This window comes from Erpetoichthys calabaricus, chromosome 2 (assembly GCF_900747795.2).
Source record: "Erpetoichthys calabaricus chromosome 2, fErpCal1.3, whole genome shotgun sequence".
In the NCBI taxonomy this organism is placed as follows: Eukaryota; Metazoa; Chordata; class Cladistia; order Polypteriformes; family Polypteridae; genus Erpetoichthys; species Erpetoichthys calabaricus.
Window position 1 is genome coordinate 33,786,404 of NC_041395.2, and position 15,781 is coordinate 33,802,184.

Here is a 15,781-nt window from a genome sequence, read left to right on the forward strand (position 1 = left end):
GTCATCATCTGAGACTGACAATTTTTGGGACTGCTCTGGCATAATGCCACATACAAAGGTATCTCCAATTACAGATACCATTTGCAGATCAAAATCAGAGAGTGTAGATATGTTTTTTCCTCCTCCTGTCACAAGCACACTCGTACAGTGACTAGCGATATGCTTCGTTACCAGATATATGACCTTTTTGTTTATTTTGGGCATGGTGTGGCTGGAGCTCATGGCATTTACAGTAACAGTAACAGCTATCTTTCTCAGTGCCCATTAATGGCAGCACTCTGGCAATTAGCATCTTGCCCTGTTTCAATCAATGACATACAGCATGTTACACATTCCTCTAGATTTAAAGAAACAGAGCACAGCGAAAAGTATGTCCTCCTACAAACTTATTAAAAATAATTACAATTGTTAAGCTACATTATATCTGAAGGAATGTTGCTGTAATTATTGTCATTCACATCATGTGTTTGAAAAACTGTGAAATCATTGAAAAGTGTATAGAAAGTAACCAGGACAAAACATTAGTAGAATCATATCTGAAGCATAATCGTCTCTCTGTGATTTATGGCTGAATCTGACATCAATGTGAACTGGATGTGTGCTCCAGATCCTTGCCATATGTGAGAAAAAAAGTAATTCAGGTGTACCAAATTCATTTACCCCTACTAAATCATCCCCACCTCAGCGTGCACTTGCCATTACCCAAAACAAAAAGGGGGGGAGGGGGTAATTCGGCACAACACTGGCATTTTTCTGTTTCAGAGTTGCTTCATTCTGCTCCATGCAACACACTTACATGGTTACTCGTAGATTTTATTGCCACTCCTTGATCTAGCGTACAAATGACTGCTGTCTTAAAACTCTGATTTAGAGTGTAAATATAATCATGTGACGCTCTGGGCTTGTGAGGGTCTTAATCTGGATTTACTATAACTCATTTCCCAAATACACAAATAATACAGAAGGTCCAAAAACTTGCTATTCATTCTGCAGATCCAAAATAATGCAAAACATATAAAATACCTAGTCAGTGAGTAGTAATATTCGTAAAGAACGACTTCTTATAGTTCAAACATCACAGTAAAGCACTGGTGCTATATAATACATATTGTGAAAGATCTCCTATCAAATCTGGAGAACACTTGCAAATATACCCTCATGATGCTTTGAAGGAATAAAGTATGGAAGAAACTGACAGCATCTTTTAATGCACACTTTCCAAAATCTATTTGGCAGCCAAGGGATTTCTTGAATACAGACTCAGACCATGTAACTTTTAACTAAAGATTAATGGTTAAATAGATTTGATACATTAGAATTATTACACAATACACTGTATAAATACTTCTATTCATTGCTTTTTCTCTAGCAGTGAATTAAATATATTTGTTTCAGTATCACACTATACATCACTCCAAAAATAAATATATAATATGGTTTTGATATTTTAATGGCATATATGCTCTTTCATGTCTGTAACAGCCTGACTGACATATGTGGAATTCATTATGTAATATTATCCACCATTTTAAGTTTGTCAAACCTGCTGAAAAGGTGGTTAGTATGCAATTTTGCTCCCCTTCTCCTACTCCAAGAAGAACAATGCAACTGCACTTAGACTTGGCTTTGGTCCGCTGCTAGTCCACAGTTTTGGGGCACATTGCAACTGCGCTAATTCCCAAAGTTAGTCTTGTTACTGTTAACACGTACTAAGATCAGATAAGCACGGGATTATTTCAAGCTGATAGCACAGTGCCACTTTACTTATATTTATTTAAATACTGCATATCATTATTGCTACCTTTGTGTGGATCTGGGAAGTTGCATGTCACATCTTTATTAAAAAGATTGTTTTCATCTACAATTGGAAAAGGTTGGCAGGGATGACATGGAGAAGTGCTTTCTGTAGAGGATACTGCAGTGCTAGATTCAATCAACATAATCTTCTCTGCTGATGAAACTGATAGCATTTAGCCATTTCTCTTTTCCACTAATTCAAACATAAGTGATATATTTGGTAGTTTTGCAATGGCTTTTTATGTCAATTGATTGTTAACAAATTTTTGAGATTGCTAAAGTATTTCTTTTTCTTATGACGATGGATCTCTTTATTGTATGCTAGTTAACTTTTGCATATTTCATATATTATCAAACCCACCCGTCTGTTGCCTGTGACATCATGGAATGTTTCTGCCTTGAAAGCAAAAAAATGGGATAAATATTTATTTATATTTTCAAAAATTAAACATATATTTTTGTGGTTGGGTTTGTGGAGTTCTCATCAGGAGGACCTTAGGGCTTGAAGCTCCACCCCATCCTTAGAGGGGTTATAGGGGCATTCCCTACTCCAATGCCTGATTAAAATAAGGTTTGGTTCTTGTCACTTAATTGCCTGCTGTATGTGTGCTAATTTTCTGTCTTTCTCATTATTAGTCATCAATAGACAAAAACAGATGCCTACATAAAGGTACAAATGACAAGCAGGCAAAACCTTTAAAAAATAGCATAGTATTTTTAAGAAATAAACGTAATTGTAATTAAATATTGCACTAAAATTTTTTGGAGTGCAAATGAGCTGGAATGAGCTTCTGTCCAGTTCTGACCGCACTGTCAATGAATACCTATGCCAATTGATATTTTTATGAAGTAAAGGGTTCCTAAGCACTCAATGACCGAGTAATTACTCACAAAGCCCACTAGGGGGAGTAAAACCACCAAAACGCCTCTGGGCACAGAACAATCTTCATAAATAGACAAGTTTATTATCCCCAAAAATGCTCCGAAACAAAATAATCTTAAAGGAGCAAAAAAAAAAAGACACAGAAGGAGTTGTCTTCAAAATAGGCAATACAAATAGCAATTACAGTCCTAATGCGAAGTCAAGAGGCAAACTGAAAACAAAGCAAAAGATCACAAAAATTCAGAATATCACAAAACCACAGAATAACACTAGAGAACTCATCACACCACAATTGCATTCACATTGAACCACAAGGGACTGTGGGCTTTCCAACAGTCTCTTGTCTCTTAGGGGACCACTCACAAAACACATGGAATGTAAAGGAAGATATACAGAAAGTAAATGACCAAAAATACAGGGTATTAACGTAAAAAATGAAGATAACAGACGTGAAAGGGACATTAGCTGAAGTATAACAGATAGTTTCTTTATTTCTTTTTTTCTTTCTTACAATGGACTGTGGGCAAGAAGAGAAGTAGATGCCAAAAGAAATCCATAAAGTTCTAATGATAAGTGATAGAGAAAATGAAAATGGCAGATTAGGTGGACTTTTTTCGAACAAGCAAAGTGGCAGAGCTTACTATAATTGTAGCCATTTCCCTCTGCAGGGTGTTGTGCTGTGCATAAATACACATGGTAGGTGTGAAAAAACAAAGGCACATCTGGAATTTGTCTCCATATTCATGTGTGTTTATTTTCCTTTAGACATTTCAGATTTCAAATTTGCTACTATTATTTGAACTTGGTTGGCTTTCCTGCCATGGACATGCCAACATTTGGCTGTAAATATTATAATACCACTGAAGTTACATGAAACCTAAAATGAAAATGCTATACAAGGAGGCTCAGATTTGTGTCCATGATACTCTAATCTAATATAACAAACTCTGCCTGGAAGTGCTCCTTCTCTAGGTTTGAAGCACCACTCATCCAAAGGCCTCTGCCTCCCACTGTGTGTTACTCCTGGATTTACTGGTCCATTTCAAGGAATCTGGGTCCAAATGTTCATGTTACTAGAGCTCCCAATCATAAGGGCAATAATATTTCTATTTTTTCAGCATGGGAGTTATTCTGACATTAGCATCATCATGCAATAAACCATTAGAATTGCAAAGGACCACAAAGTCATTAATAAATTGATATACCTAAGAGATTACTTAAATCTGCAGTGACATTAAATTAACAATGGCTAACTGCAGACAAAATGACAGGTGAAAGCCTACATGGTATCATGAAGCTGTGTAGTTGAGATGCATAATGCAAGCAGGGCTTTTGTTTTTCTTCTATTTATTTTTCTACTTTGCATTCTTTCTTTTCTGTATTCTTCAGTAGTCACACCATTTTTGTATTACTTTAACTTTCTTAGCATTACTTTGTGATTGATGTATCAACTCCTGTTACATGAGCAATTCAAAACAAAAAAGAGAAGGCAGCCTGATTTGGCCATCTGTATGGCCAGAAGTCAATCAAATCCTTAGAAGGCTGGCGTCCTTCAACATCTGCAATAAGATGCTGCAGATGTTCTATCAGACAGTTGTGGCGAGCGCCCTCTTCTACGCAGTGGTGTGCTGGGGAGGCAGCATTAAGAAGAAAGACGCCTCACGCCTGGACAAACTGGTGAGGAAGGCAGGCTCTATTGTTGGCATAGAGCTGGACAGTTTAACATCTGTGGCAGAGTGACGGGCGCTCAGCAGGCTCCTATCAATTATGGAGAATCCACTGCATCCACTAAACAGTATCTTCTCCAGACAGAAGAGCAGCTTCAGCGACAGACTGCTGTCACCGTCCTGCTCCACTGACAGATTGAGGAGATCATTCCTCCCCCAAACTATGTACCTCTTCAATTCCACCCGGGGGGGTAAACGTTAACATTTAACATTATACAAAGTTATTGTCTGTTTTTTACCTGCATTATTATCAATCTTTAATTTAATATTGTTTATTGTATCAGTATGCTGCTGCTGGAGAATGTGAATTTCCCATTGGGATTAATAAAGTATCTATCTATCTATCTATCTATCTATCTATCTATCTATCTATCTATCTATCTATCTATCTATCTATCTATCTATCTATCTATCTATCTATCTATCTATCTATCTATCTATCTATCTATCTATCTATCTATCTATCTATCTAAATCCTGCCTACCACACGAAACCAGTAGTTACAGGCAGGGTTAAGGTCTTCTTCTCTAAGATGTGCTAGGCTGCAGTGTATGAGAGTAAGTCAATAATGTATCCACACATTTCTGATTATTTTGTTTGGGTTTGCTGTATGCCATACACATGTGGAAATGTGTGTCTAAGGTCACAATGATAAAAAGTTTAGACCTTGATAAGCAGATCTCTTGTTGTTTTCTAGGATTCAACATGGCCCCAGCACTCTAGATTGGCACTCGACAAGAACATCGAGGAGTGAACCTTTTTTTATTGCTGAAGGCATACATTGGCTGAAATTCTCATTGGTTTTTTCAGAATCATGGCAAGGTCTTTATCAATGTTGTTGTCTGTAGTGGATGGGCATCCCACTCCTTCTTTTTGCCAACTGTTTTCAAATTTCTCAATACATTTGTAAACACTCCACCATGGAAAAACACTGTCTCCATATTTTGCAGAAAGCCTTCTACGGATTTGGACCCTGGTACACTTTCAACACATAAAAAGCTCTTATTTAGAACAAAAAGAGAACAGAGTGGCCATGTTTACTCCTAGAAAACAAGAGAAACTGACTGATGAGGAGCGAAACTTTACCACTGTGACTACAAACACACCATGTTCCCACATGTACACAGGGAAAGCTGTGCAGCTAATCCAAACAAAATTATTATAAAAGAGCAGATATTTATTGCCTTCTCCTCGTTTCTGTAAAAAATACAGTAAAACCTTGATTATCCATCACTCGATTAACCATCAGTCTTCGTTAAGCGTCAATGGCCAATATAAAATTGCGCACGCCAGTGCCTTCCTGTTAACTCCTTAACCGCCCTCTGCCGGATAAATCCGGCATCGTAGCTTTATTGCTGACGCCTTACTGCCAGAATTATCCGGCACATTTGCCTGTGGTTATGTGAATGCCTGGCACGTAGTATAACTGACAGTTTGGCGTGGGTATTATTACTACGTTGTATTTCGACAACTCTGCGGTTGTATTGGCCACTCACGTGATGTGATTCGAAAGTGAAAGCTGTGAATATGGCGAAACGTAAACTGACTTCAAGTGAGGTTTTGCAGGCGATTTTGGACAATAATTCTAATCATGATTGTAGCAGTTCTGAAGAAGATTTTAGCGACAATGATGATCAGCAATGTGCGCTGCATGATACTGTGAATGACGACGCATCGGATGATGGCAATGAGTGGGTGTATCCCCAGCATCTCAACTGGACTGCTGCCCATTATCTGAGCCAGATATGAAAGATCCAAACCGTGACCGCTTGTTCAAGCTACGTCCTTTGATTGACCATTTATTTGAAACATTTCAGCAGGTATTTCAGCAGGTAAATACTGCTTGAATAAATGTAAAGTAAAAAAACGAAAATTGTTCAGATTTCTCCTGGCATGAGGAATATTTAGGGAGTTGGCGGTTAAAAGGTTAATATACTGCTACTGCCAGGCACATTGGATAAACTATCCACATCTTGTTCTTCCCTAGTACCATGTGTCATGCCGCATTTTGAAATCATCACAGTGTCAGTTACATACTGTCAGTTTTGATAGTGTTTCATAGCTTTTCTCTTTTGTTGTACTGTAATTAATCTACTACACATTGTTAAGACTGATAAACATAAGCATGTGGTGTTGGAATTGACACAAAAATTTGAAATTATTAAACATTTACAAAGCGACAAAAGTGCTTCGAGCATTACTTCAGTATACAGAATAGGAAGAACAACAGTGAATGAAATAAAGCGTGATGCAGACAAAATAGATAAACGTGTCGAAAATGAAAAGCACTGACAGTAATATTAAAAACTGCAAAACAAGGAAACATGCTAAAAATGAACAATTGGATATTGTCATGTATCAGTGGTTTGTTCAAAAACAAAGCCAAGGAATTCCACTATCGGGACCTATAATAATTGCCAGAATTATTGAGATGAAAAAAAAACTTGATGGGGGATCATTCACTCAAAGCAAGAACTGGATGTTTGGAAAAATATAAGTTCCACCATGATATTCGACAATTGGACATTATGGGAGAAAAGCTGAATGCAGATAGTAGAGTGATTGCTGATTACTGTGAGAAACTACACAAGGAAATAGCTAACTGAGGTCTGGTTAGAGTCCAAGTGTATAATTGCAAAGAGACTGGCCTTAACTGGAAGGGACTACCTCAAAAGACTTTGTCTCTGATGCCTGAAAAATCATCACCTGGATTTAAGCTGCAAAAAGATCACATCACTGTAATGGTGTGCGCTAATGCAAGCAGCAGCCATAAATTTCCATTACTTGTCATAAGAAAATCGGAAAAACCTAGGTAATTTAAAAATATAAATCTAAATACTGTTGCTGTTAAGTACTATGCACAGAAAAACGCATGGATGAGCCAAGAAATATTTCAAGATTGGTTCCTTAAAATATTTGTACCAGGTGTAAAATCACACATGTTATCGCTGGGATTATCGCAAGAAGTGATGCTACTGATGGTCTGTTGTGCCTACTCATCCTATATGTGATTTGAAGAGCGATAATGGCAAAATAACATGTCAATTTCTGCTGGCTAGTACAACACCGCTCATCCAGCCAATGGATCAAGGCATAATTGATAGTATGAAATGCCATTATAGGAGGGGTTTTATTCAAAAACATTTCTTTGGACGATTAATCAGGAGTAAAAGATTCCTGGATAAAGTACACGATTAAAGACACACTTTTTAATGTTGCGGAAGCCTGGAGCTATCTGCTTGTTAAAACTTTACAAAGAGGCTGGAGTAAGTAATGGCCCATATTGGGTTCAGCAGAGAGTGAACCAAATTCTGATTCAGTTAAAAATGAGAATGAAAATGAAAATGAATCTGTGCTCAGAAGTTCAAGGTTGTGAAAACATTTCATTGGTGGAAGTGAATGATTGGTTGCAAATTGACAAAGCGGACGCTAGTTGTGAGATCTTGGATGATAATGAACTAATTAAAATGTAACTGCCGTGGACTCTGAATCGGAAAAGGAAGAGAAAGTTTCTACCAATAGAACATCAAAAGTAATCAGTCACAGTGAAGCTGAAATGATGCTGTCGAAGTGTACAGAGTGGTTTGAGGTGCAAGAAGAAGCAGATGTCACACAAGTATTACTCTTATGCAAAATCCCAAGCATTGCTTCCAAAAAAGCACATGGAGTAATGAAACAGCAAAAAATAACAGACTTTAAAAAAATGTATATATTTAAGTATCTATACATATGTTGTTTTTTTTGCTTGCTTCTGCATTGTAATTTTCTTATGAGATTCTGTTATATTATGTTGTATTAATATATTATATGAATTAATTCTGTTAATATTATATTTTGTTAATAAAGTGATGTTTTGTAAATAAATGTGATTATTCACTAAACTAATCTACTATATACCATTTTTAAAGTTACTGTTCTGTTTATCCGCCTTTTCCCTTTTCCGTCACGGCCTCTGTCCCAAACCCTGACGTATAATAGAGGTTTTGCTGTACATATATATTCTTTTAATAAAAAAAAATATATATAGCAAGGCCACAAAGCATTGCAGTACAGTTTTACAAACATTTACCCCAGAAGCAAAGTCACCCTAAGGCACAGGAATGAGACAGAAGACACCAATCCATTTGAAGTTTTCTAGCCAAACAAATGTCATTGACAGAATACCTGAAGAGACTACTGGTATTTCAAACCCTTTATGTAAAGCAGGCTGCCAAAATTGTAGCCATCAGTCACCCTTAAAAAGATAGATAGATAGATAGATAGATAGATAGATAGATAGATAGATAGATAGATAGATAGATAGATAGATAGATAGATAGATAGATAGATAGATAGATAGATAGATAGATAGATCTGAAAGGTGCTATATAACGTGCTCTTCACAATCACTGCTCCTCACAATTCCTCTCCTTTCACCACCGTACTTCCCTCATCCAGTTCAATGTTGCTCCACGACCTCCCAGCCCCAACTTGTCTGGATAAGGGAATGAAGTCCCTTATATTGCGGTCCAGGACGACATCTCCCAGCTTGCCCTACTGGTACCAATATTCGGGGCTGCTGTCATCTAATGTCCTTGGGGAACAAAGAGTCCCCAGTGACATCTTCTTTTTTCCGGTGGGCTGTCTGTCCATCCTCTCTTGCCATCACTTCTGGGTCTGGAACCTTTCTCTCCCCTGGCCAGGATTCTTGTCTGCCTGCTTGGAGCCTTTCATCTCGATAAGGAACCATCCCCTTTTCTGGTTGGGATGCCTGTCCAACCCATGTGGCATTCACAATCGACAGATAGATAGATCAGATTTTTTTCAGTGTGCACATACTAAAAACAGCCCATCAAAAATCTTTGCTGCAATTAGATGCTTATCAACAGCATTTCCATTCTGACAAGCCAACCATTCTAATACTATAGTTTAGGTCACATGATAGGCTTTTTCTGAATGTAATTACTTTTTTGTATCATATGTCACTTTAACTTATGATTAATTTTTATACTGAATTTCTTAAAAATCTTACTGTTGTATAAATCATGTCTAGAGCTTCTTATTATGGCATATTTTTAATGGTTCAAGCGCCTAACCCTTTAAAAGCAGAAATAGAAATATTTTGTTTTTGTCAGACAGGAAAGTGCTTTGCTTCACTGTGAGCCTCGGGCACAATAATACACTGCAGAATCCTGTGTTTGAAGATTGTTTATTTGTAAGAAGAATGTGCTGCTGGAAATATCCATTGAAGCAACTGAACGTCCATTGATAGTGGAGGAATAGTACTTTGAGTTACTTTCATCATAATAGCTGGCTAGCCATTCTAGTCCTTTACCAGGTGGTTGTCGGATCCAGCCTTTCCACCAGCTTTGGATTGTAAACCCAGACATCTGGCAGGAGAGCTTGATGCTTTCACCTGGCTTAGCAAATACAGTGCTGGGCTGAGTCAGGGTAATGCTGGATTGAGCGCCTGTGGAAGAAACAGAAGACATTGGTGGATATAAAAAAAGAGGAGATGTTAGCAGGTAAGAAATAAACAGGCATAAGAAATGTTAATGGTTTACCCGAAAATATAAAAATCAGACATAGTAAGGTTAACAAATGCTTCATTGTGTGAAGTTATCTAAGTAGCTCACTTTGAAATACATTTGGTTCTGCACACCAATGCATGTTTTATCCACAGCAAAAACATTTTGCATATTTTTTACATTATGCAAACTAACAAAGTGATGCACATATTTAAACTTTGACAGTGCTATGGGATTTTAATACATTGATTTTTTGATAAGGTATAAAAGAAAGATATTCATTTAAGTAATCTTTATATCTAGTGTACTTTATTTACTGCTTAATGAATTCCTTCATTACACTTTCTAATCAGCTTATCCAGGAAACATGGAAAACTCCAAACCCATCAGAGTTCTCACTCACATACACGTACACATACGCATACATACACACTCACGCGTATTCACACTGGGCCAGTTTTGAGTCACCAATTCACATGTGGTTGGGTTTGTGGGAGGAAAACCAAATTACTTGGTCCACAAACCACATATACAGGGAGAACATGCAAACTCTGCACAGCAGGACTTTGACTGAATCAAGAATTCTGAGGCAGCACCTTTAGCTTCCATATTCTAAAGCTTCTCTAGGTTTATATTTTTTTATGTTGAAGTATAAAAATAATTTTTATATTTTTTATATGCAGGAAAAAGGAAACAATATGTGGGTTTAGTAATTGAGAGTTTTCTGTCATAATCTGCTGTGTTACAACACATTTATATTAGATTAAATTTTAGATAGATAGATAGATAGATAGATAGATAGATAGATAGATAGATAGATAGATAGATAGATAGATAGATAGATAGATAGATAGATAGATAGATAGATAGATACTTTATTAATCCCCAAGGGGAAATTCACATACTCCAGCAGCAGCATACTGATAAAAACAATATTAATTAAAGAGTGATAACAATGCAGTGCAAGTTAAAAAATGCAAGGTGGAGAGTGCAAGGCAGGTATAACAGACAATAACTTTGTATAATGCTAATGTTTACCCCCCGGGTGGAAATGAAGAGTCACATGGTGTGGGGGAGGAACGATCTCCTCAGTCTGTCAGTGGAGCAGGACAGTGACAGCAGTCTGTCGCTGAAGCTGCTCCTCTGTCTGGAGATGATGCTGTTCTGTGGATGCAGTGGATTCTCCATGATTGACAGGAGCCTGCTCAGTGCCCGTCGCTCTGCCACGGATGTCAAACTGTCCAGCTCCCTCACCAGTTTATCCAGGTGTGAGGCGTCCCTCTTCTTTATGCTGCCTCCCCAGCACACCACTGCGTAGAAGAGGGCGCTCACCACAACCGTCTGATAGAACATCTGCAGCATGCTTATTTGCATGGTAACAAATGTGTCTTCATATTTTGATGGGCCATAATCACTGTTTGATAGATAGATAGATAGATAGATAGATAGATAGATAGATAGATAGATAGATAGATAGATAGATAGATAGATAGATAGATAGATAGATAGATAGATACTTTATTAATCCCAATGGGAAATTCACATGTTTCTGTAATAAAGTAATTAAAAATGCTAAAAAAAAACCCAACATTGAAAAGTTTTCCCCCCTCTATACTGTATATCTGCCCACTCTTCATTGAATGAGTGTTCCGGCTGTTGAGGCTACTCCCAAATATTTTCTTTATGCTTTTTTGCAAATACCATGGCTGTGAATACTTTCTATTGGGAATTCTTGAAACAGTACAGAAAATAAAATTAAACAGTCTCAATGATTTTAACTAAACATGGCTGCAACCTACCATCTTTCCATTATCCAACTCGCTATATCCTAACACAGGGTCACAGGAGTCTGCTGGAGCCAATCATAGCCAACACAGGGCGCAAGGCAGGAACAAACCCCAGGCAGGGTGCCAGTCCACTGCAGGGCACACAAACACACACACACACACTAGGGACAATTTAGGATCACCAGTGCACCTAACCTGCATGTCTTTGGACTGATGGAGGATACCGGAGCACCCGGAGGAAACCCACACAGACATGGGGAGAACATGCAAACTCCACGCAGGGAGGACCCGGGAAGCAAACCCAAGTCTTCTTACTGCGAGGCAGCAGTGCTACCATTGCACCACCATGCTGCCTGCAACATACCATCTGTGTTTTATTATTACAAACAGCAGGATAAACAACAACAAGAATTAAAGAGGAACATTCCACATTCTTCCAGCAAACAGCAATAATACACTTGCGAGTGGCTTTGTCATAGCATTCGCTATCATTCTGTCAGGCCCAATATGAAAATGCAATCACTTTTCTTTCTATTAAATCATGAATGGAATGGTGTCTGACATCAATATGCTTTGTTCTTGCATTGATCTTTTCACTGGTTGCAAGCTTAATGCATCCTTGATTGTCCTCATATAAGACTGTAGGATGGGACATTGGCTCTCCAGGATCTTCTAGTAACTGGAGCAACCAAACAACTTCTTGATTGGCATAGGAAGCCAAGATGTATTGTGCCTCTGTAGAAGATAAAGGCACTGAAATTTGCTTTTTGCTGGACTAGGATATAGGACTCTTTCCTAACTTGAATAAGTAACCACTTGTAGATTTGCAAATGCTGAGGTCACCTGCCCAATCAGAGTCCACATATCCTATGAGGTTGATATTACCAGTTGCAGACAATTTTAAACTCAAGTCCTTTGTTTGCATGAGATATCTCATGACCGTCTTGACTGAGTTCCAGTCTATTTGGCGAGGTTTACTTACGCGTCTGCAGAGTAGCGACATTGCATCGGCGATGTCTGGACACATGGTGGTTGCAATATATAGAAATGCCCCCCACTACTTAGTAGTTAGTAGGGAGAAGATCTTCTACTTTCAACTTTGGATACTCTGTGTCTATGGGTGTGCTTGCGCCTTTGGCTTCAGTCATGTTGAACTGCTGAAGAATTACATCAATTTTTGCACTCTGTTTCAACAGGAAGCTGCCATCCTCTTCATGCTGTATGTTGATTCCTAGGTAATATGTCACGCTCCCAAGGTCTTTAATGTCAAAGTGTTGGTTGAGTACTGCATTAAATTTTGCAGCTTCTCATCGTTTTTGTGTGCAATTATAAAATCTTCCACATACAGCAAAAGATACATCCATTCTTCATTTATACATTTAGAGTATACACATGGATCAGCTTTGCTTCGTGTGAATCCTGCATCTATCAGAACTTTGTTTATTTTTGAGTTCCACACTAGAGCTGATTGCTTAAGTCCATAGAGGGATTTTTGCAGTTTCCAAACAAGGTGCTCTTCTCCATTTTTTATATATCTTTCTGGGTGTCATATATATCTCATCTTCAATATAGGCCATTAAGAAAGTCTGTCTTGATATCATGATGTTTCACAATCATTTTCCTTTGAGCTGCCACTGTCATCAAAGTTCTGAAAGTACTTTGTTTGGAAACTGGAGCAAAAGTAGCATCATAATCCTCGACATTTTTTTGTGATTACCCTTTAGCAGCTAATCTTGCTTTGTACCTTGCATACTTGCCTTGAAGTAGCTCTGACAGTTGCCATATCTGAAGATCAATAAGAGATGCCATTTCTTCATCGGCAGCTCTAATCCACAATTGCTTCTCATGTGCTGGTAGTTTTTGCATTTCATCCCATGCACCTGGCTCAAAGTATAGGGTGGTGTGAGCTACATATGAAAGACGTTTAGCTGGAATACCTTTATTACTCCGTGAGGATGTTCTAACTGAAGTCACTTGTGGTTCAGGGTCTTCTTTTTCCATATAGGAACATTCTGCATTAATTTCTATTTCTGTGTTATTTTGTTCTTGTAGCACTGATGTGAATTTTTCCACAGTATGAACTGTACAGAGAGGTTTCATCAATAATTATACTTCTGCTGACTGTTATCTTTTTTGTGACTTGATCTAGTATTCTGTACCCCTTTTGGGACTCACTGTACCCCACAAGTATACCTTCTTTTGCACAAGCATCCCATTTTTTATGTTTTTCCTTTGCAATATACACATAGGCTTTACTTCCAAAAAATTCTGATATGGCTCAAATCTGGTTTCATTCTGTTCCATAGTTCATATGCGGTTTTCTCAGTTGATTTTCCTGGTAAGCGGTTTTGGAGGTAGCACGCTGTCATAATTGTCTCTCCCTAAAATGTTGTTGGCATGTCTGCATCAAAAAGCATGCACTTTCCACTCTCACATAAAGTACAGTTCATTCCTTCTGCAACTTCACTTTGTTCTGGATTATATGGTACAGTGGTATGGAAAATGATTCCATGCTTTCTGAGAATGGCTTGTGTATTGCCACTTGTATATTCAGTTCCATTGTCTGTACACAGCACTCTTGACATTTTCCCAAACTTATTACTTACTTGAGCCAGATACTGTTCAAGTTTCTCTGGTACTTCATCTTTATTGTGCAAGAGGTACACTGTGGTATATTTGGAATAATCTTCGATCAATGTGACAAAATACCTCTTCTTTCCTGGAGTCATGTTTTTCATTGGACCACAAAGATATGAATGAATTAAATCCAAGGGTTTTTGAATTCTGCTCTTACTCTGCTTTGGAAAAGGTTTTCTTGTAATTTTGCCCTTAATGCAGCTGATGCATTATTTTATTTGATCACACAGGTTAATTTTTACACCACTTGCATGCTGATCCTCAGCTATTTTCTTTATTGTATCTGGTCTTCTGTGCCCAAGATGTCTATGCCATATATGGATGCAGTTTGAATGTTTTTCTTCTTTGGCAGTGTTAACCAATTCATTGTAGCTCAGCTGGTACAGCTCATCTGTAATTTTAGCCTTTGCAAGTAATCAACCCCCTTTTGTAATGACACAACTGTCACTTTGAAATGTCACTACATTGCCTTGCTTTGTGAGCTTCTTAACTGACAAAAGGTTACTTTCAAGTGCAGGCACATGCAGTACATTTTTCATGAGTATTTTTCTGGTGATATCTTGAGAGACAGGACAGTATAGAAAACCGTCTCCCATTCCTTCTGATTTCATTAATTGTCCATTGGCTGTGATAATTTTCTCTGTCTTGCTTCAATCGAGCTCAGTAAAGAAATCTTTGTCATTGGTCATGTGGTTTGTTGCTCCTGACTCAACACACCATGCCTGCAACGATGAAACGTCACATTTGGACTGAAAAGCATACTAGGTATCTGAAGTGGCACCTATTTCTTCTTTAACATTTTTTGCCATTCATTTACTTAGTTTTTGCATTCTAGCTTTCCAGACTCTACAATCAACTTTTATTTGGCCTGGCTTTTTCCATAAAAAGCATTCACGGGTTTCTGTCTGCACATCACTATTCTTATCGCTGTTTTTCATCTTTAAAGTAGATACTTCACTGGAAGCACTTTCAATATTCATATGTTCTGTTTTACGCTTATATTCATCCACAAGCTTGCCTTTAACATCAAGTGTTAGATCATCATCTGGATTTTCATCAAGTGCTGTAATAAGTGTTTCATAACTTTCAGGTAGACCACTAAGTAGTGCTGCAACATGAAAGTCTTTTATTTCTCCTCCTATGCCTCTTAGCCGTTCAACCATTTCTAAAGTACGCCTTATATAATCCTGCATATCCTGGTCTTTCATCATCTTCATCTGGTATAGCTTTCTAATTAAATAGAGTTTATTGCTGACATTAGCTCTTTCGTGCACTTTTTGTAATTCCTCCCACATTTCTTTAGCGGTTTCACAGTTACATATATATATATATAATCTGATCATCATTTTTGTAAAGGGAAATTGTGCTCTGAGCTTTCTGATCATTTTCTGTCCACTCATTCATAGATGCAGGTGTATTAGCTTCCCTTACACATTTCCACGT

At 37.8% G+C, this 15,781-nt stretch overlaps 1 gene segment (V, D, J or C); it reads right to left on the reverse strand.

Moving 5' to 3' along the window:
• Positions 1 to 9,539: 9,539 nt before the first annotated feature.
• LOC127526590 (immunoglobulin heavy variable 3-7-like) lies at positions 9,540 to 10,022 on the reverse strand. The segment is given in 2 exon segments: positions 9,540 to 9,856; positions 9,951 to 10,022. Coding segments are annotated over 2 exon segments (363 nt in total).
• Between the last annotated feature and the right edge of the window lie 5,759 nt (positions 10,023 to 15,781).